The 22,148-nt window shown below is 51.9% G+C and overlaps 1 protein-coding gene across 2 annotated transcripts in view; it reads right to left on the bottom strand.

The window, feature by feature from the left end:
- The window catches only part of PLEKHO2 (pleckstrin homology domain containing O2), a 37,555-nt gene that overhangs the window by 5,730 nt on the left and 9,677 nt on the right, over window positions 1-22,148 (bottom strand). Inside the window, exons 2-5 of one of the 2 annotated variants that reach the window (XM_038767577.1) lie at window positions 20,430-20,579; window positions 9,685-9,825; window positions 5,718-5,825; window positions 1,916-2,014 (exon numbers count right to left, since the gene is read on the bottom strand). In XM_038767577.1, the coding sequence (XP_038623505.1) occupies window positions 1,916-2,014; window positions 5,718-5,825; window positions 9,685-9,825; window positions 20,430-20,579 (498 nt within the window). The remainder of the gene's footprint in view (window positions 1-1,915; window positions 2,015-5,717; window positions 5,826-9,684; window positions 9,826-20,429; window positions 20,580-22,148) is intronic. The other variant, XM_038767578.1, reaches the window with a different exon arrangement.

Here is a 22,148-nt window from a genome sequence, read left to right as displayed (position 1 = left end):
CAATGTCGCCCAGCATACAAGTTGTGGGGCCGGGATTAGAATAATAATAATAATGATGGCATTTATTAAGCGCTTAGCCCACTGTTGGGTAGGGACCGTCTCTATACGTTGCCAACTTGTACTTCCCAAGCACTTAGTACAGTGCTCTGCACACAGGAAGCGCTCAATCAATACGATTGAATGAATGCAAAGCACAGTTTTAAGCGCTGGGAAGGTAACAAGGTGGTCAGGTTGTTCCATGGTGGGGGCGGGGGGCTCACAGTCTTCACCCCCATTTTCCAGATGAGGGAACTGAGGCCCAGAGAAGTGAAGTGACTTGCCCAAAGTCACACAGCTGACGAATGGCGGAGCCGGGATTTGAACCCATGACCTCTAACTCCAAGGCCCGTGTTCTACCCACTTGGGCATGCTGGTTCTTCTAGACTGTGAGCCCACTGTTGGGTAGGGACTGTCTCTATATGTTGCCAACTTGTACTTCCCAAGTGCTTAGTCCAGTGCTCTGCACACAGTAAGCGCTCAATAGATATAATTGAATGAATGGTTTCATATTTAATTGTAGGTGTTAACCACTACTAAAAAAGGGGGGCTCAAACCGGTTATTGCTTGATTCCCAGCCGAAAGCAGCGGGACTCAACGTGTTAGGCGGCCTTTTCCAGACTGAGCCCCCTCCTCCCCCTCTCCATCCCCCCCATCTTACCTCCTTCCCTTCCCCACAGCACCTGGATATATGTTTGTTCGCATTTATTACTCTATTTATTAATTTATTTTACTTGTACGTATCTATTCTATTTATTTTATTTTGTTAAGATGTTTGGTTTTGTTGTCTGTCTCCTCCTTCTAGACTGGGAGCCTGCTGTTGGGTAGGGACCGTCTCTCTGTGTTGCCAACTTGGACTTCCCAAGCGCTGAGTACAGCGCTCTGCACATGGTAAGCGCTCAATAAATACGATTGATTAAGCCAAACAACCGTGTGTTTCGGCTCCACCACCCACCCAGGCTCCAAGTTCCCAGGCACGTCCACAAGCCTGCTGTCCTCAATGGAAAGAGCCTGGGCTTTGGAGTCAGAGGTCATGGGTTCGAATCCCGGCTCTGCCACATGTCTGCTGTGTGATCTTGGGCAAGTCACTTAACTTCTCGGAGCCTCAGTTCCCTCATCTGTAAAATGGGGATTAAGACTGTGAGCCCCCCCGTGGGACAACCTGATCACCTTGGAACCTCCCCAGCGCTTAGAACAGTGCTTAGCACATAGTAAGTGCTTAATAAATGCCATTATTATTATTATTATTAGGGACCGTCTCTATATGTTGCCAACTTGTACTTCCCAAGTGCTTAGTCCAGTGCTCTGCACACAGTAAGCGCTCAATAAATACGACTGAATGAATACGTTTCAGATCTGTTACCCTTATTTGTGCATATTTGCTATTCTATTTATTCTATTTTGTTAACATGTGTTGTTTTGTTGTCTGTCTCCCCCTTCTAGACTGTGAGCCCGCTGTTGGGTAGGGACCGTCTCGATATGTTGCCAACTTGTACTTCCCAAGCGCTTAGTCCAGTGCTCTGCACACAGTAAGCGCTCAATAAATATGATTCAATGAATGAATATGTTTCAGATTTGTTACTCTTATTTGTACATATTTACTATTCTATTTCTTTTACTTTGTTAACATGTTTTGTTGTCTGTCTCCCCCTTCTAGACTGTGAGCCCGCTGTTGGGTAGGGACCATCTCTACTTGTTGCCAACTTGTACTTCCCAAGCGCTTAGTACAGTGCTCCGCACACAGTAGGCGCTCAATAAATACGATTGAATGAATGAATCCCCTTCCCCCGTCTCCCCCAGCTCTTCTTCCTTCCACCGGGTCCTTTCTCTTGCCCCCTCGCGCCCGGCTCTGCGGGCGTCCCCTCCGGTGGGCCCTCACCTCCTTCAGATGGGATCGGGTGGGCGGCCGACGGTTTTGGCCCCGTTTGACCCGGTCTCTGGTCACGTGTTCGAGGGCACAGCTCTGGTCCACCTTCACCTGCAACGGCAAACCGGACAGGCTTCAGCCGCTGGCCGAGCGTGGCCTTCGGAAGGAGAAGAAAAGGCGTGTGCCGCCCGCCCACCCACCCTCCCCACAGGCGTACGTAACCTAGTAGAGCCCCCAGCTCTGCCATATCTGTAGTAATAATAATAATAAATTATAATAAGAAAATAATAATAATAATATTTGTCATAATAATAATAATAATAAAATACTAGAGAAGCAGCGTGGCTCAGTGGAAAGAGCCCGGGCTTTGGAGTCAGAGGTCACGGGTTCGAACACCAGCTCCACCATATGTCTGCTGTGTCACCTGGGGCAAGTCACTTCACTTCTCTGTATGTGTGTATATATATATATATATACACTTGTATATATGTATATATTTGTACATATTTATTACTCCATTTATTTTACTTGTACATATCTATTCCATTTATTTTATTTTGTTAATATGTTTGGTTTTGTTGTCTGTCTCCCCTTTCTAGACTGTGAGCCCACTGTTGGGTAGGGACTGTCTCTATGTGTATGTGTGTGTGTGTGTGTGTGTGTGTGTGTATATGTATATATTTGTACATACTTATTACTCTATTTATTCACTTATTTTACTTGTACATATCTATTCTATTTATTTTATTTTGTTAATATGTTTGGTTTTGTTCTCTGTCTCCCCCTTCTAGACTGTGAGCCCACTGTTGGGTAGGAACTGTCTCTATGTCTCTATGTGTATATATATATATATATACCTGTATATATATGTATATATTTGTACATATTTATGACTCTATTTATTCATTTATTTTACTTGTACATATCTATTCCATTTATTTTATTTTGTTAATATGTTTGGTTTTGTTCTCTGTCTCCCCCTTCTAGACTGTGAGCCCACTGTTGGGTAGGGACTGTCTCTAGATGTTGCCAGCTTGTACTTCCCGAGCGCTTAGTACAGTGCTCTGCACACAGTAAGCGCTCAATAAATACGACTGATTGATTGATTGACTGATTGATTGGTGCGAGTGTGATGGAGGTGGAGGTGTTACTGATAGTGTGTGGTTTCCCAGGGAGAGGCTGGCCAGGCTAACACCGCTAGAAACACCCCACACCCAGCACGGCGCCAAACCTCAGAGCTCTACATTTCTGGGCCTCACGCGCCTTGGGCAATCCACTTCACTTCTCTGTGCTCCGGTTACCTCGTCTGTAAAACGGGGATGGAGACGGTCAGCCCCGCATGCAGCAGGGCCTGTTTTTTAACTTGATTCAATCATATCCACCTTAGCGCTTAGTACCATGAGTGGCACGTCATAAATGCTGAACAAATACCACGGTTATTATCATTATATGCTGTGTGACTTTGGGCAAGTCACTTAGCTTCTCTGTGCCTCAGTTCCCTCATCTGTAAAATGGGGATTAAAATGATGGTATTTGTTAAGCGCTTACTAAGCGCAAAGCCCTGTTCTAAGCGCTGGAGAGGATACAACGTGATCAGGTTGTCCCACGTGGGGCTCACAGTCTTCATCCCCATTTTACAGATGAGGGAACTGAGACCCAGAGAAGTGAAGTGACTTGCCCAAAGCCACCCAGCTGACAAGTGGCAGAGCCGGGATTTGAACCCATGACCTCTGACTCCAAAGCCCGGGCTCTTTCCACTTTCCACGGATTAAGACCGTGAGCCCCACGTGGGACAGCCTGATTACCTTGTATCTACCCCAGTGCTTAGAACAGTGCTTGGCACATAGTAAGCGCTTAACAAAATACTATTATTATCCAGCGCTTAGAACAGTGCTTGGCATATAGTAAGTGCCCACATGGGACAACCTGATTACCTTGTATCAACCCCAGTGCTTAGAACAGTGCTTGGCACATAGTAGGCGCTTAACAAAATACTATTATTATCCAGCGCTTAGAACAGTGCTTGGCATATAGTAAGTGCTTAATGAATACCACAATTATTATCATTATTAGTAAGCGCTTAACAAAATACTATTATTATCCAGCACTTAGAACAGTGCTTGGCATATAGTAAGTGCTTAACGAATACCACAATTATTATCATTATTACTATTAGTTCCTCATCTGTAAAATGGGGATAACCACACCTGGCTCTCCCTACCCCAACAGGGAGGCAATTCGGAAAGTGGGACAGGAGTTCTTTGGAAAAATAGAAACAGCACGGCCTCGTGCCTAGAACATAGGCCGGGAGTCAGGAGGATCTGGGTTCTAGTCCCAGCTCTGCCACCCGTCTGCTGGGTGGCCTTGGGCAAGTCACTTCCCTTCTCTGTACCTCAGTTACCTCATCTATAAAATGGGGACTGAGACTGTGAGCCTCACGGGAGACAGGGACTGTGTCCAACCCCATTTGCTTCTAATCACCCCGGCGCTTAGGGGACATTGTAAGCGCTTAACAAATAGCAGTGTGGCTCAGTGGAAAGATCGTGGGCTTGGGAGTCAGAGGTCACGGGTTCTAATCCTGGCTCCGGCACTTGATAATAATAATAATAATAATGGCATTTGTTAAGCGCTTACTATGTGCAAAGCAGCACTTGTCTGCTGTGTGACTGGGCAAGTCACTTAACTTCTCTGTGCCTCATTTAGCTCATCTGTAAAATGGGGACTAAGACTGTGAGCCCCACTTGGGACAACCTGATCACCTTGTATCCCCCCAGCGCTTAGAACAGTGCTTCGCACATAGTAAGCGCTTAACAAATACCATTATTATTATTATTTTATTATTCTCTGGGCGCTTCCGTTCCCTCATCTGGAAAAAGGGGAGGAAGACTGTGAGCCCCCCGTGAGACTCGTGCTGTGTCCAGTTGGATTTCTGGGCAGGTCACTTCACTTCTCTGTGCCTCAGTTACCTCACCTGTGAAATGGGGATGAAGACTGTGAGCCCCAGGCGGGACAACCTGATCACCTTGTATCCTCCCCGGCGCTTAGAACGGTGCTTTGCACATAGTAAGCGCTTAACAAATGCCATCGTTATTATTATCATTAGCTTGTAGCTACTGCGGCGCTTAGAAGAGTGGCACGTAGTATGTGCTTAACGAATACCATAAAAAAGGAATAAAGAAAAAGGGCCATTCAGATTCACGGGATTTGGGGTCTCTGCCCCTTCCTCGCTGAAGCCAGAGTGAAGGAAGGCGAGTGAAGAGGTGGGCTCTGATCCCGAGTTGCTGTTGTGGGGGGCCCGGCTCTAACGGCCCCGCTCCCCGCGCCCTTTCCCCCGGAGGAGTCAGGCAGGAAACCTCAGGGCCACAAAGACCACCCCACAGCTGCCAGCCCCCACTGTGCCCTGATGCCCCACAGGGGAGGGAAGCCCTGCAGCGTACCCCATTTGCTCGCTCTCTCTTAATCACATACACACATACAGCCCAGGGGGAAGGCCCAGCAGAAGGCTGCGGTCGCCAGCGGCGGAGCCCCGAGCCGCTTTTGGGACCCGGACGCCCGAACCCCGGACAGAGCCGAAACCACACTTTCTGCAGTTGCCTCCCTCGGCCTCGGCCACGCAGCTGACAAGCTGCACGCCCGGCCACGTGAGCCGGAGCCCGGGCGAGGGGGAAATGCATCCCCCAGCCCGAGACTTCGGGGGCCCCCCTGTCCCAGGCCCGCCGTCCTCGATGCCGACGGAGGAAGCCGCGGCCGTCGCCGGGAGCGGGCGCGTGGGTCCGCCCGGCCGGAGCCCCCCAACCCGTCTCCGCTCTCTCACCTCATCGAACGCCTTATTTTTGCCCTTGTTGATGCCATCGTTGAGGGCTTTGATCCACAGTTCCTTCTCCTCTCCAGTCGCGGCCTGGAACTTAAGGTCATGAACCTGCTGTGGGGGGAGACGTCAGTCCGTCAGCGTCACCCTGGGGGAGAGGGGAAGGGGGTTCCCGGGCCACCCCCAGATGCTTAGGACCCTCCCGCTCCCTGAGGAACTCCAGCCCCGCCGAGGGAAGCTCTTCGACAGCCTGGCCCGGGGCCACACACTGTGACGGGCTCCATCCGGCCCCTGCCAGGCCCATCTCTCTGCGGCCACCCGCTTGGGCAGTGCCAGAGCAGGGGGCTCCGGGGGACTCAGTGGGGCGGACTGTCTCCCTCCTGACTGGCATGATCCGAGCAAGACGAGGCTCACTGCCACGGCTCCCCACCCTTTTAAAAATGTGCAAACACACAGGCACACACGTGCACACACGCCTGCTCCCGAGAGCTGTCTGAGCACGAGAAACAGCTCAGTTTGTGGTTGGGATGCCCAGAGTGCCCAAAGTTGAGGTGGGTGAGGGCAGGGAGCGGGGGGAAGGAAGGGAGGGCGAGAGAGACAAAGAGAGGGGGAAAAGAGAGAGAAAGAGAGAGACGAGGAGGAGGAGGGGGGCCTGGGAGGTGGGAGAGGGGGAGAAAGGGCAGGAGCGGAGCTGGCAGGAGACTGGGGTGACGACTAAGCCAAACCAGGCCCGGTGCCCGCCACCTCGCCCCTTCCCCCCGCCGGGCACTGCTGCCAGCCTGGCAGCCTTCGAGGATGACCTCACGGGTCAGTCAGCGCTGAGGGGACCGGGACGGGGCAGACACTGGGGCCTTTGTTGAGTTGCCGCAAGTGTGTCCGGCTGCGAGAGGGGTGGCCCCGTGACCGTGGCGACGGCCAGCAGCCGGCCCCGTGAAATGGGACACAGAACCTCCCCCACCCTGACGAGACGGAGAGACACGGAGACAGAGGCACAGAGACGGACAGTGCACGGCTCAGAGTCCCAAGAAGTCAGAGTGTCTGAGCCTGGGCCGGGGAGAGGGCACAGTTAGTCCACAGTGCCTTCGGCCTCTCCCTCAAGGACCGCCACCCCCTTGTTGTCATAGCAACGGCAGGGGCATCCTCTCCCATCCGGAGTGGGGGGCGGGTTTGCTGGAAGGGGTGGGACCCATTTCCCAGGAAGCAGACTTGGGAGTCCCGGGCCTCGAGGGACAAGGGTGAATAGCCAAGTGTTTCAGTGATGCGGAAGTGGCAGCGGGGGGTGAGGGGTGAGATGTTAGTCATGGGAGGCTTCCCGGAAGAGGTGATTTCAGGAGGGCTCTGAAGACGGGGAGAGCGGAAGACCACTGGATGCGAAGGAGGAACGAACGCCAGACAGTGGGGGAGGATGTGAGCGGGAGGCTGGTAGAAAGACAATGAGAGAGAGACAAGTTCATCGAAGGCACGGGATGTGCCTGCTTATTGTTCTATTGTATTCTCCCAAGCGCTTAGTACAGTGCTCTGCACACAGTAAGCACCTAATAAATACGATTGAATGAAAGAAGCCCCATGAGGATCCCCAAGCCCCACGGGCTTCTCTCACGGGAGACTAACTCCGTGCCGATCTCCCTCCAACCAGCCCTAAGGCCAAACCTGCACCCATCCTGGAGCTGGAGAAGCCGGCGGGCAGGTCTGGACTCCCGGATCCCGGAGAGAGATTTCGGGATGAAGCGCCTCAGGCCGGATGTCTCCAGGAGGGCATCATCATCATCATCATCATCATCAATCGTATTTATTGAGCGCTTACTATGTGCAGAGCACTGTACTAAGCGCTTGGGAAGTACAAATTGGCAACATCTAGAGACAGTCCCTACCCAACAGTGGGCTCACAGTCTAAAAGGGGGAGACAGAGAACAAAACCAAAAATACTAACAAAATAAAATAAATAGAATAGATATGTACAAATAAAATAGAGTAATAAATATGTACAAACATATATACATATATACAGGTGCTGTGGGGAAGGGAAGGAGGTAAGATGGGGGGGATGGAGAGGGGGACGAGGGGGAGAGGAAGGAAGGGGCTCAGTCTGGGAAGGCCTCCTGGAGGAGGTGAGCTCTCAGCAGGGCCTTGAAGGGAGGAAGAGAGCTAGCTTGGCGGATGGGCAGAGGGAGGGCATTCCAGGCCCGGGGAAGGACGTGGGCCGGGGGTCGATGGCGGGACAGGCGAGAGTGAGGTACGGTGAGGAGATCAGCATCACCGGGAGGCCGGGTGTCACGGCGGCGAGGGAGGTGGGGAAAGAGGATGGGAGCTGGCTCAAGTCGCTGCCCCCGTTTCCCATCCATCCTCGGGAAAGGGGCAAGGGTCCGCTCTGACCCCTCCTGCAGAAATGATCTCTCTCTCTCACACAGACATACACACTCACACACACCATCGTGCGCATACGGGCCCGCGATTTTCACGGCATCTTGGGCTCGAGTTAGGGCAAATCGGAGTCCCGTGAGTCCTCAGAGGCCCTTCCAGCTCCTGGCACCGAATCTGCCTGTGGCAGCTGCTGCCGTCGCCTCCTTCTCCACTTCCCATCTGCCCAACCCTGGCCGCCGTCTGGCCTTCAACGCGCGCAGCAAAGGGTTCCCCACCGCAGGTGGGCCGCGGTGCCCGGCCGAGGGAGAGGAAGGGAGGAAAAGGCCAGCAGGAAGGGGGGGCCGGGGTGGTGTGGAGGCAGGGGGAGGGATCGGATGAACCCTGAAGAAGCCCGGTAAGCGGTCTGCCCTCGGCCCGGGGGAGCCAGCCCTCAAACAAACGTGCCGTGGCGGAGAAGGGGGCGGGAGGAGAGGGAGGAGAAAAGGGATACCTCCTTCCCTTCCCCACAGCACCTGTATATATGTATATATGTTTGTACATATTTATTACTCTACTTATTTATTTATTTGTTTTACTTGTACATATCTATTCTATTTATTTTATTTCGTTAGTATGTTTGGTTTTGTTCTCTGTCTCCCCCTTTTAGACTGTGAGCCCAGTGTTGGGCAGGGACTGTCTCTATATGTTACCAATTTGTACTTCCCAAGCGCTTAGTACAGTGCTCTGCACATAGTAAGCGCTCAATAAATACGATTGATGATGATGAGGGGAAGAAGCGGGAGGAAAAAGGACAAGGAAGAGGAGGAGGAGGGAGAGGAAGAAGTGGAGTGCTGCTGCAGGGAGGGAGAGATCTCCCACAGCCCGCGCCGAGGGGCCGGACTCCCGAGCCCTCCAAACACAGGCCAAACCCTGGACTCGCAAATCAGCGGGATTGGCCGCCCTCTGACCCATCACCCTGCCCCCCATTAAGAAGCAGCGTGGCTCAGTGGAAAGAGCCCGGGCTTTGGAGTCAGACGTCATGGGTTCAAATCCCGGCTCCGCCACTTGGCAACTGTGCGACTTTGGGCAAGTCACTTCACTTCTCTGGGCCTCCGTTCCCTCAGCTGGAAAATGGAGACTGTGAGCCCCCCGTGGGACAACCTGATCGCCTTGTAACCTCCCCAGCGCTTAGAACAGTGCTCTGCACATAGTAAGCACTTAATAAATGCCATCATTATTGTTATTATTATCAACCCCTCCCCGCCATAAACGGGCAACAGCACAGAGAGCAGGTCCTGGGTGTGTGTGTAACCCCCAAGGGAGTTGGCACTCCCTAGCCCGATCCCAGCTCCATCCTCTCAGAGCGAGGCAAGCTCCGGGAGATCCCGCCCCAGGCCGGAGGGGTTCCGGCTGGGGCCGGCCTCGACGCGTCTAGCAAAAACCTGACAACGGTCGCCGGCCGACAGGAAACGCCGGCTGGCCTCGGTGGTTCGGAAACAGCACGGCTGCCGCTGAGGGGACGGGGCAGCGGGGGCGGTGACCACCTCTTTTTCGGGCCCCGGGCTGGTCTGGCCTTCTCGTGCCATCTCCCGGGGCATCCCCAGGCCCAGCGGTCGGGGCCGGACCGGCCTACCTTGTTCCCGGGAGACCGGATGAGGATGAACCGGTGCTTCCGCTTCAGGAGAGCCCGCAGGTCCTGACACCGCTCGTAACTGCCCAGCTCCACTGTCTCCAGGCACTTCTGCTCATCCTGCCCAGAGAGGGAGAGAGAGGCCTGGGGTCCCGAGCCAAGGGGGTCAGAAGGTCATGGGTTCTAACCCCGGCTCTGCCGCTTGTCTGCTGTGTGATCCTGGGCAAGTCACGTCACTTCTCTGGGCCTCAGTTCCCTCATCTGGAAAATGGGGATGAAGACTGTGGGCCCCATGCGGGACAGGGACCGTGTCCAACCTGCTTAGCTTGTATCTACCTCAGCACAATGTACAGCGCCAGGCACAGGGCAAATGCTTAACTGATATCATAAAAATTAAAAAAGCTCTGCCACCGACACGCTGCGTGTCCTCGGGCAGGTCACTGAACCTCTCTGGGCCTCAGTTTCCTCATCTGCAAAATGGGGCCAAATGTGCTTGCCTCTCCCTCTCTCCCAGGGGTGCCGTGAGGATAAATTGACTTCTCTGGGCACTACTGCGATCCCGGCCCAGCCCCCAGCCCCTGCCCGTCTTACTCCTGTCCATCAATCTGTCCGTCGGTAGCACTTATATATTTATTACTGTATTTATTTATTTTACTTGTACATATCTATTCTATTTATTTTATTTTGTTAGCATGTTTGGTTTTGTTCTCTGTCTCCCCCTTTTAGACTGTGAGCCCACTGTTGGGTAGGGACTGACTCTATATGTTGCCAACTTGTACTTCCCAAGAGCTTAGTACAGTGCTCCGCACACAGTAAGCGCTCAATAAATACAATTGATTGATTGATTAAGGAGCACTCCCGTGGGCTAGACACCGTGCTAAGTGCTTGGGAGAGCGCATCGGAAGCAAGAGACCAGTTCCCTGCCCTCAAGGAGCTTCCAGTCTAATGACAGTTCAAAACTGTGTCTGACTAGCGTGGGCAGGAGGAAGAACAAGAATAAAACAGGAAGTATAAGAAATCTACCGGGAGGAAATGGCTGAATAAAGAGTTGAGTAGACCAATAAAAGCAGGCATGCGTACGTAAGGGACCTGCCCGCCCCGGGGCCCCCAGAGAACCCGCCGGCCCTGGATGGCAGTCTGTTGGCCCTCTGAGGGATGGGGGTGGGGGGGTCCCTAAGGGGTAGGGCGTCGTTACGCCCACCCCAGCCCTGGACTCCCGCTTACCGTCGGGCCTGGACTCCTGATGAGGAGGAGCCCGGAGGAGGGGGCTGGGGGATACCCGCTTACCAACGGTCCTTGGACACCGGGATCAGAGGGCACAGTCCTATCCCATGAGGCTCAGGGGGAACACTCCTATCCCAGGAAGATCAGCAGGCACACTCCTTTCCCCTGAGGCTCAGTGGACACCCTCCCATCCCATGAGGCTCAGCGGGAACACTCCTATCCCATGAGGCTCAGCAGGCACATTCCTATTCCCTGAGGCTCAGTGGGAACACTCCTATCCCATGAGGCTCAGAGGGCACACTCCTATCCCAAGAAGCTCAGCAGGCACACTTCTAGCCCATGAGGCTCAGCGGGATCACTCCTATCCCATGAGGCTCAGTGGGAACACTCCTATCCCATGAGGCTCAGCGGGCACATTCCTATTCCCTGAGGCTCTGCGGGAACACTCCTATCCCATGAGGCTCAGCGGGAACACTCCTATCCCATGGGGCTCAGCGGGAACACTCCTATCCCATGGAGCTCAGCAGGAACACTCCTATCCCAAGAAGCTCAGCAGTCACACTTCTATCCCATGAGGCTCAGCGGGAACACTCCTATCCCATGAGGCTCAGCAGGCACATTCCTATTCCCTGAGGCTCAGCGGGAACACTCCTATCCCATGAGGCTCAGGGGGCACACTCCTATCCCAAGAAGCTCAGCAGTCACACTTCTATCCCATGAGGCTCAGTGGGAACACTCCTATCCCATGAGGCTCAGCGGGCACATTCCTATTATCTGAGGCTCAGCGGGAACACTCCTATCCCATGAGGCTCGGGGGAACACTCCTATCCCATGAGGCTCAGCGGGAACACTCTTATCCCATGAGGCTCAGCGGGAACACTCCTATTCCATGAGGCTCAGCGGGAACACTCCTATCCCAAGAAGCTCAGCAGTCACACTTCTATCCCATGAGGCTCAAAGGGAACACTCCTATCCCAAGAGGCTCAGCGGGCACACTCCTATTCCATGAGGCTCAGCGGGCACACTCCTATTCCATGAGGCTCAGCGGGCACATTCCTATCCCATGAGGCTCAGCGGGAACACTCCTATCCCAAGAGGCTCAGGGGGAACACTCCTATCCCAAGAAGCTCAGCAGTCACACTTCCATCCCATGAGGCTCAGTGGGAACACTCCTATCCCAGAAGCTCAGTAGGAACACTTCTATGCCATGAGGCTCAGAGGGCACACTCCTATCCCATGAGGCTCAGTGGGCACATTCCTATCTCATGAGGCTCAGAGGAAACACTGCAATCCCATGAGGCTCAGCGGGAACACTCCTATCCCAAGAGGCTCAGCGGGAACACTCCTATCCCATGAGGCTCAGAGGGAACACTCCTATCCCATGACGCTCAGCGGGAACACTCCTATCCCATGAGGCTCAGAGGGAACACTCCTATCCCATGAGGCTCAGTGGGAACACTCCTATCCCAAGAAGCTCAGCAGGCACACTTCTATCCCATGAGGCTCAGAGGGCACACTCCTATCCCATGAGGTTCAGCAGCCACACTCCTATCCCATGAAGCTCGGTGGGCACATTCCTGTCCCATGAAGCTCGGTGGGCACATTCCTGTTCCATGAGGCTCAGCAGGAACACTCCTATCCCATGAGGCTCAGAGGGAACACGCCTATCCCAAGAAGCTCAGCAGGCACACTTCTATTCCATAAGGCTCAGCAGTCACACTCTTATCCCATGAGGCTCAGGGGGAACACTCCTATCCCAAGAAGCTCAGCAGGCACACTTCTATCCCATGAGGCTCAGGGGGAACACTCCTATCCCAAGAAGCTCAGCAGGCACACTTCTATCCCATGAGGATCAGCGGGAACACTCCTATCCCATGAGGCTCAGTGGGCACATTCCTATTCCATGAGGCTCATCAGGTACAGTCCTTCCCATGAGGCTGAGAGGGCACACTCCTATCCCATGTGGCTCAGCAGGGACAGTCCCATCCCAGGAGGTTCAGCGGGGCCAGTCCCTTCCCACGAGGCTCACCGGGGACAGTCCCACCCCAACCGACTCCTGGGTGGCCCGTGCTTCCAGGACCGGCCTCCCCAGGGCTGACGTCCAAGCTACAGCAGGGGATGGGGCTTCCTCACCCACGGACTCCGCTCCCACCCCCGGCCTGGTCCGATGAGGGCCGGCCAGCTTCCGACAAAGATTTTCCCTCCAAGGTGCAGATCTAGGAAGGCTGAAGAGGGCCGGCCTCTCGGTCCTGGGGCAGCGGGTCGGACGGGGCTGCCCGAACCCCAGTTGAGGAAAGTCTCGGGGCGTCCAGTCGGCATTGACATCCGAGGTGCTCGATCACCCTCTCTCACGTTCCCCGGGGCAGGGGGGCACTGCCATCGCCCTGGGGAACCCCGGGACAAGGAACCACACACGTGACCAAACTCCAACAGGCCTTCCCCGACTACCCTCTTCTCCCACTCCCTTCTGCATCACCCTGACTTGCACCCTTCATTCATCCCCCCTCCCAGTCCCACAGCACTTAAAAAACACATAAATTACAGATAGGACATATTAACAACCGTCTCCCCTTCTAAGCTGTGAGATCGCTGTGGCCTGGGAATGTATCTGTGACACTGTTGCATTAACACTCTCCCAAGTGCTTAGTACAGTGCTCACACAATAAGCGCTCAATAGATACGACTGACAGACTGACCGAATCGTCCAGCCGGGCAGAGCAATGTGAGAGAGGCGGGAATCCCGTGGTACTAGAGGGTTTCTTTGGCGGGGTGGGAGGATGATAGTGATTAGCACTATCATCAACCCCTCCATATGAGTGTTCAGTCCCAAAGCGTCCGGACTGCGGCTCCTCCATCGTTCCTGACCAGAGACTCCATCGTACGCCAGGACTTCGACTACCTCAGATAAATTGGCTTCCTCCTGCTTGCCCTCTAAATGGCATTTATTAAGTTCGCGCCCCACACTCTTCTAGACTGTGAGCCCACTGTTGGGTAGGGACCGTCTCTCTATGTTGCCAACTTGTGCTTCCCAAGCGCTTAGTCCAGTGCTCTGCACACAGTAAGCGCTCAATAAATACGATTGAATGAATGAATACTAAACTCTGGGGTAGACAGACGCGATGGGAGTGGACACGGTTCCCATTCCGCACAGGGCTCTCAATAATAATAATAATAACAATAATGGTATTTAAGTGCTTATTATATGGCTAAGCACTGTGGTAGATACAAGATATTCGGTTTGTCCCACGTGGGGCTCACAGTCTTAATCCCCATTTTACAGATGAGGTAACTGACGCACAGAGAAGTGAAGCGACTTGCCCCAAGTCACACCGCTGACAAGTGGCGGAGCCGGGATTAGAACCCGCGACCTCTGGCACCCAAGCCCATCCTCCTTCCTTGACCTTCCTGTCCCACGTCTGTAAACTCACAGACGCTTCTTTCTTTCACCGCTCCCAATCAATGAGTGGTATTTATTGGGCACTTCCCAGGACCGTGCTGTACTTGGCCACGCTGCCGACTCTTGCGGCGGCGATCCTCACGGGCAAGGATTGTGTCTTCGAACTCTACGGTATTGTACTCTCCCAAGCGCTCAGTGCAGTGCTGTGCGCACGGTAAGTGCTCAATAAATATCGTTTAGTACTAAGCGCTTAGTACAGTGCTCTGCACACAGTAAGCGCTCAATAAATGCGATTGATGATGATGATCGTTGACTGATCCATTAAATCGTGCCAGTTCTTCATTAGCACCATTTCCTGGCTCAACCCCTCCCTCTCCACCCAATCAGTCCCCCGTCCCCGGCCCAAGCTCTGGGCGAACCACGGTCAGTATCGGCGCCTCGCCGGTCTTGGCCTGATGGCCTGGGAGCCAGCGGGACCTGGGTTCTAATCCCGGCTCCCCAACTTGTCTGCTGTGTGGCCTTGAGCAAGTCACTTCACTTCTCTGGGCCGCCGTTACCTCAGCCGAATAATGGGGACCAAGACTGGGAGCCCTATGCCACTTGTGGCGCTGGGCAAGTCACTTAACTCAGAAGCAGCACGGCTCGGTGGAAAGAGCCCGGGCTTTGGAGTCAGAGGTCGTGGGTTCAAATCCCAGCTCCACCCATTGTCAGCTGTGTGACTTTGGGCAAATCACTTCACTTCTCTGGGCCTCAGTTACCTCATCTGGAAAATGGGGATTAAGACTATGAGCCCCCTGTGGGACAACCCGATCACCTTGTAACCTCCCAGCGTTTAGAACAGTGCTTTGCACATAGTAAGCGCTTAATAAATGCCATCATTATTATTTTCTGGGCCTCCGCTACCTCAGCTGTATAATGGGGACCAAGACTGTGTACCACTTCTGAATTTGGGCAAGTGACTTAACTTCAAACGAGCATGGCCCAGTGGAAAGAGGCTTTGGAGTCAGAGGTCATGGGTTCAAATCCCGGCTCCGCCCGTTGTCAGCTGTGTGACTTTGGGCAAGTCACTTCACTTCTCTGGGCCTCAGTTCCCTCATCTGTAAAATGGGGATGAAGACCGTGAGCCCCCCGTGGGGCAACCTGATCATCTTGTAACCTCCCCAGCGTTTAGAACAGGGCTTGGAACATGGTAGGCGCTGAATAAATGCCATTATTATTAGTGTTACTATTATTAACTTCTCTGTGCTTCCTGGCACATAGTAAGCGATTAACAAACACCGTTATTATTACGATTCTGAGTGGAAGCCACGCTCTGCTCATCTACTACTCATCTAGCTCTCCTCCTCCCTTCAAGGCCCTACTGAGAGCTCACCTCCTCCAGGAGGCCTTCCCAGACTGAGCCCCTTCCCTCCTCTCCCCCTCGTCCCCCTCTCCATCCCCCCATCTTACCTCCTTCCCTTCCCCACAGCACCTGGATATATGTATATATGTTTGTACAGATTTATTACTCTATTTATTTATTTATTTATTTTACTTGTACATACCTATTCTAGTTATTTTATTTTGTTAGTATGTTTGGTTTTGTTCTCTGTCTCCCCCTTTTAGACTGTGAGCCCACTGTTGGGGAGGGACTGTCTCTATATGTTGCCAATTTGTCCTTCCCAAGCGCTTAGTACAGTGCTCTGCACACAGTAAGCGCTCAATAAATACGATTGATGATGATGATGGTGGCCCCGGGCTCCCCACGGACCCACATCCCACTGTCGTCTCTCCCACCCCCAACCCCTCGCTCCCACTGTCCTCTCAACTGGACACCCCCTTGTCTCCTTCTGCATCCGCCGCGCCACAGCTGTCCCTATCATAAAAGCCCTCCTCCTCCAGGAAGCCTTCCTCGTCTAAATCACGCCACCCCGCTCACGGCAACCCAATGGCCACCCTCACCGTTTACGGGTTTCTAATTAATTAATTAATAATGGCATTTGTTAAGCGCTTACTATGTGCAAAGCCCTGTTCTAAGCGCTAGGGAGGATACAAGGTGATCAGGTTGCCCCACATGGGGCTCACAGTCTTAATCCCCATTTTACAGATGAGGTAACTGAGGCCCAGAGAAGTGAAGTGACTTGCCCAAGGTCACACAGCTGACAATTGGCGGAGTCGGGATTTGAACCCATGACCTCTGACTCCCAAGCCCGTGCTCTTTCCATTGAGCCACGCTGCTTCTCATCCTACCCTCAGCCCTTGGTGTACTTGGGCCTATTTATTTGAAAATAAATAATAAAATATATTAAATTAATCACGAGGGGCGGCGTGACCGAGTGGAAAGAGCCCAGGCCATGGAGCCGGAGGACTTGGGTTCTAGTCCCGGTACCGCCACTCGGCTGCCGTGTGACCTTGGGCGAGTTACTTAATAATAATAATAATAATAATAATAATAATGATGATGATGATGGTATTTCTTAAGCGCTTACTATGTGCGAAGCCCTGTTCTAAGCACTGGGGGGGATACAAGGTGATCAAGTTGTCCCATGTTGGGCTCCCAGGCTTTATCCCCATTTTACAGATGAGGGAACTGAGGCACAGAGAATAATAATAATAATGATAGCATTTATTAAGCGCTTACTATGTGCCAAGCACTGTTCTAAGCGCTGGGGGGGATACAAGGTGATCCGGTTGTCCCACGTGGGGCTCACAGTCTTAATCCCCATTTTACAGATGAGGGAACTGAGGCCCAGAGAATAATAATAATAATAATAATAATGTTGGTATTTGTTAAGCGCTTACTATGTGCCAAGCACTGTTCTAAGCACTGGGGTAGACACAAGGTAATTAGGTTGTCCCATGTGGGGCTCACAGTCTTAATCCCCATTTTACAGATGAGGGAACTGAGGCCCAGAGAAGTGAAGTGACTTGCCCCAAGTCACACAGCAGACAAGTGGCGGAGCCGGGATTAGAACCCACGACCTCTGACTCCCAAGCCCGGGCTCTTTCCACTGAGCCACGCTACTTAATGTTTCTGTGCCTCAGTTTCCTCAACTGTAAAAATGAGGATTCAATCCCTGTTCTCCCTTCCCCGAGACTGTGAACCTCTTGTAGGGCAGGGACGGTGTTCTGCCCGATTATCTTGTATCTACCCCAGACTAAACCCCGCTTTTCCTCAGTTCCCCCTCCCTTCCGTGTCATTCATTTAATATTTATTGAGCGCTTACTGTGTGCAGAGCACTGTACTAAGCGCTTGGGAAGTCCAAGTTGGCAACATATAGAGTCGGTCCCTACCCAACAGCGGGTTCACAGTATAGACTGTGACTAGACTAGACTAGACTGTGAGACAAGGCGTCGCCTTGACTCGCTCCCTTTGCTCTACTCCTCCCCATCCCACGGCGCTTTCATTCATTCAATCGTATTTATTGAGCGCTTACTGTGTGCAGAGTACTGTACTAAGCGCTTGGGAAGTCCAAGTTGGCAACATACAGAGACGGTCCCTCACTTATGTATATATCTGTAATTCTATTTATTTTTATCAATGCCTGTTTACTTGTTTTGATGTCTGCCTCCCCCCTTCTAGACCGTAAACCCCGTGGGCAGGGATTGTCTCCCTTTATTGCTGAATTGTACTTTCAATCAATCAATCAATCAATCGTATTTATTGAGCGCTTACTGTGTGCAGAGCACTGGACTAAGCGCTTGGGAAGTCCAAGTTGGCAACATACAGAGACGGTCCCTACCCAAGAGTGGGCTCACAGTCTAAAAGGGGGAGACGGAGAACAAAACCATATTAACAAAATAAAATAATAGAATAGAATAGAATAATAAAATAAACAAAATAAAATAAATAGAATAGGTATGTACAAGTAAAATAAATAAATAAATAGAGTAATAAATATGTACAAACATACATACATACAAGCGCTTAGTACAGTGCTCTGCATACGGTAAGCGATCAATAAATACAATTGAATGAATGAATGAATGCTTGGCCTACAGCAAACACAAACACCGTAATTATGATTAGTAATTATCGAATGTTCAACCATCTACTTGGGCTTTTTCACTCTGACACACTCGGGCTACTTCCTGTTACGCTCCTGCTCTCGCTCGTTATAAATTATTTTTGTCTGCCCGAAACCCACACGCGACTGAAAGCTCCTTGAATGCAGGGACTTGCTTCTACTGCACTTTCTGCAGTGCTTCGCACAGCACTTTGCGCCCAGAAGGCGCTCAGTGGATGCCGTCGACCAAGGCATTATTTATTTTACTTGTACATATCTATTCTATTTATTTTATTTTGTCAGTATGTTTGGTTTTGTTCTCTGTCTCCCCCTTTTAGACTGTGAGCCCACTGTTAGGTAGGGACTGTCTCTATGTGTTGCCAACTTGTACTTCCCAAGCGCTTAGTACAGTGCTCTGCACACAGTAAGCGCTCAATAAATACGATTGATGATGATGATGATGATGAGGCCAAGTCAGCGTGTCGCGGGGGGGATGGAGCGTTGGTCCTCTCCGTCCCCCTCAACTTCCTCACAAAATCCAGGCCTGTATGTCGGGGAGCCTCCCCGCTGTTGGGTAGGGACCGTCTCTATATGTCCCCAACCTGTACTTCCCAAGCGCTTAGTACAGTGCTCTGCACACAGTAAGCGCTCAATAAACACGATTGAATGAATGAATGAATTTACTATTCTATTTATTTTATCCTGTTAATATGTTTTGTTTTGTTGTCTGTCCCACCCTTCTAGACTGTGAGCCCGCTGTTGGGTAGGGACTGTCTCTGTATGTCCCCAACTTGTACTTCCCAAGCACTTAGTACAGTGCCCTGCACACAGGAAGCACTCAATAAATACGATTGAATGAATTTACTATTCTATTTATTTTATCTTGTTAATATGTTTTGTTTTGTTGTCTGTCCCCCCCTTCTAGACTGTGAGCCCACTGTTGGGTAGGGACCCTCTTTCTATGTTGCCGACTTGTACTTCTCAAGTGCTTAGTACAGTGCTCTGCACACAGTAAGCGCTCAATAAATACGACTGATTGAATGAATGAATTTACTATTCTATTTATTTCATCTTGTTAATATGTTTTGTTTTAATAATAATAATAATAATGGCATTTATTAAGTGCGTACTATGTGCCAAACACTGTTCTAAGCACTAGGGAGGTTACAAGGTGATCAGGTTGTCCCACGGGGGGCTCACAGTCTTAATCCCCATTTTACAGGTGAGGTAACTGAGGCCCAGAGAAGTGAAGCGACTTGCCCAAAGTCACACAGCTGACAGTGGGCGGAGCTGGGATTTGAACCCATGACCTCTGACTCCAAAGCCTGGGCTCTTTCCACTGAGCCACGCTGCTTCTCCCCTTCTAGACTGTGAGCCCGCTGTTGGGTAGGGACCGTCTCTCTATGTTGCCGACTTGTACTTCCCAAGCGCTTAGTCCAGTGCCCTGCACACAGTAAGCGCTCAATAAATACGATTGAATGAATGAATGAGTTTACTATTCTATTTATTTTATCTCGTTCTTATGCTTTGTTTTGTTGTTTGTCCCCCCCGCACCAGACTGTGAGCCCGCTGTTGGGTAGGGACCGTCTCTATATGTCACCAACTTGTACTTCCCAAGCGCTTAGTACAGTGCTCTGTACACAGTAAGCGCTCAATAAATACAATTGATTGAATGAATGAATGAATTTACTATTTATTTTATCAATCAATCAATCAATTGTATTTATTGAGCGCTTACATTGTGCAGAGCACTGTACTAAGTGCTTGGGAAGTACAAGTTGGCAACATATAGAGACAGTCCCTACCCAACAGTGGGCTCACAGTCTATCTTGTTAATATGTTTTGTTTTGTTGTCTGTCCCCCCCTTCTAGATTGTGAGCCCGCTGTTGGGCAGGGACCTCTATGTCGCCGACTTGTACTTCCCAAGCGCATAGTCCAGTGCTCTGCACACAGTAAGCGCTCAATAAATACGATTGATTGATTGATTGATTAGTCCAGTGCTCTGCACACAGTAAGCGCTCAATAAATATGATTGATTGAATGAATGCATGAATGAACCTCTCCAGGCAGCAGTGGAGTCGAATCGGGGTCCCGCCGTGGAGGTCGGGCCCCTGTCCCCGACCGACCCCCGCCCCGCTCACCTGGTTCTCGAAGACCAGCAGCTGTGCCTTGCAGAGGAGGAGGTAGCGATCCTTCCAGATGCCCAGGATGCCCCCGCTGCTCTTCTTCACCCAGCCGACCTTGTCCGCGTTTCGCGCGCCCTGGGCCTCATCGCCGCTCTCTTTCACGCCCTGCGACAACGGGGAAGGAAAGCTGACTGGCGTAACGGCCCACCTCGTACCCATCCCGGAGTGCCAGCCTCATTCATTCCCAGACTGAGCCCCCTTTTTCCTCTCCCCCTCACCTTACCTCCTTCCCCTCCCCACAGCATCTGTATATCAATCAATCAATCATATTTCTAGACTGTTGGGTAGGGACTGTCTCTATATGTTGCCAACTTGGACTTCCCAAGAGCTTCGTACAGTGCTCTGCACACAGTAAGCGCTCAATAAATACGACTGAATGACTGATTGAATGAGCCCCACCTCCCGCTCCCCAAGGGAACCGAGCCACCCTCCGACTCCCGCAGATGGGGTTGGCCAGCAGATTGGCCCTCCGTGGCCACAAGCAGCATCATCAATCGTCATCAATCGTATTTATTGAGCGCTTACTGTGTGCAGAGCACTGTACTAAGCGCTTGGGAAGTACAAATTGGCAACATATAGAGACAGTCCCTACCCAACAGTGGGCTCACAGTCTAAAAGGGGGAGCCGGAATAATAATAATAATAATAATAATAATGGCATTTATTAAGCTCTTACTATCTGCCAAGCACTGTTCTAAGAGCTGGGGAGGTTACGATGTGATCAGGTTGTCCCACAGGGGGCTCACAGTCTTAATCCTGTATATATGTTTGTACATATTTATTACTCTATTTATTTATTTATTTATTTTACTTATACATATCTATTCTCTTTATTTTATTTTGTTAGTATGTTTGGTTTTGTTCTCTGCCTCCCCCTTTTAGACTGCGAGCCCACTGTTGGGTAGGGACTGTCTCTATGTGTTGCCAACTTGGACTTCCCAAGAGCTTAGTACAGTGCTCTGCACCCAGTAAGCGCTCAATAAATACGATTGATTGATTGATTAATCCCCATTTTCCAGATGAGGTAGTGAAGTGAGTTGCCCCAAATCACCCAGCTGACAATTGGCGGAGCTGGGATTTGAACCCGTGACCTCTGACTCCAAAGCCCGGGCTCTTTTCCACTGAGCCACGCCGGAATTGGCCGGGCTCTTTCCGCCGGCCGGCGGCCACTCCAGGGGCGGCTAGCCTGTTGGCAGTCGGCCCATGGTCGGCTTCTGGAGCCAGGTGGGCTCTGTGGGAAGCCACCCTGGTCCTCCCTCACCCCTCCCGGTAGAGCCGCTCCAAGGCGGCCAGGAAAATCCAGGCCGACGGTGGGGTCCAAAATCCAGGCCGACAGTGGGGTCCGTCCAACCCGGCCTCCTCCTCTTCCTTCGGGCACGGCCTCTGGCTCCGGCTCGCGGTCGGAAACGCGACATCCTTCTTGTTCTCCATCGATCGACGGGAAAACCTAACCCCAGCCCTGAGCTCCGGCACCCCGACTCCTCCCCGGGGCCCTTCCCAGTGGTTAGCGCAGTGCTTTAGGACATAGGAAGTGCCTAAAAACCACCCTATCATGGTAGAAAATGGTACAGTAATGTCATTTTCTCCTCCTCCATCCTCCAGCCACTGACCACAGCCTCTCCCTGCCAGAGTGAGAGAGCCTCCCCCCCCGTCCGCCTGCCCCCCGCTCCCCTTC

Source organism: Tachyglossus aculeatus, chromosome 26 (assembly GCF_015852505.1).
Source record: "Tachyglossus aculeatus isolate mTacAcu1 chromosome 26, mTacAcu1.pri, whole genome shotgun sequence".
In the NCBI taxonomy this organism is placed as follows: Eukaryota; Metazoa; Chordata; class Mammalia; order Monotremata; family Tachyglossidae; genus Tachyglossus; species Tachyglossus aculeatus.
This window is presented reverse-complemented; position numbering and strand designations above follow the sequence as displayed.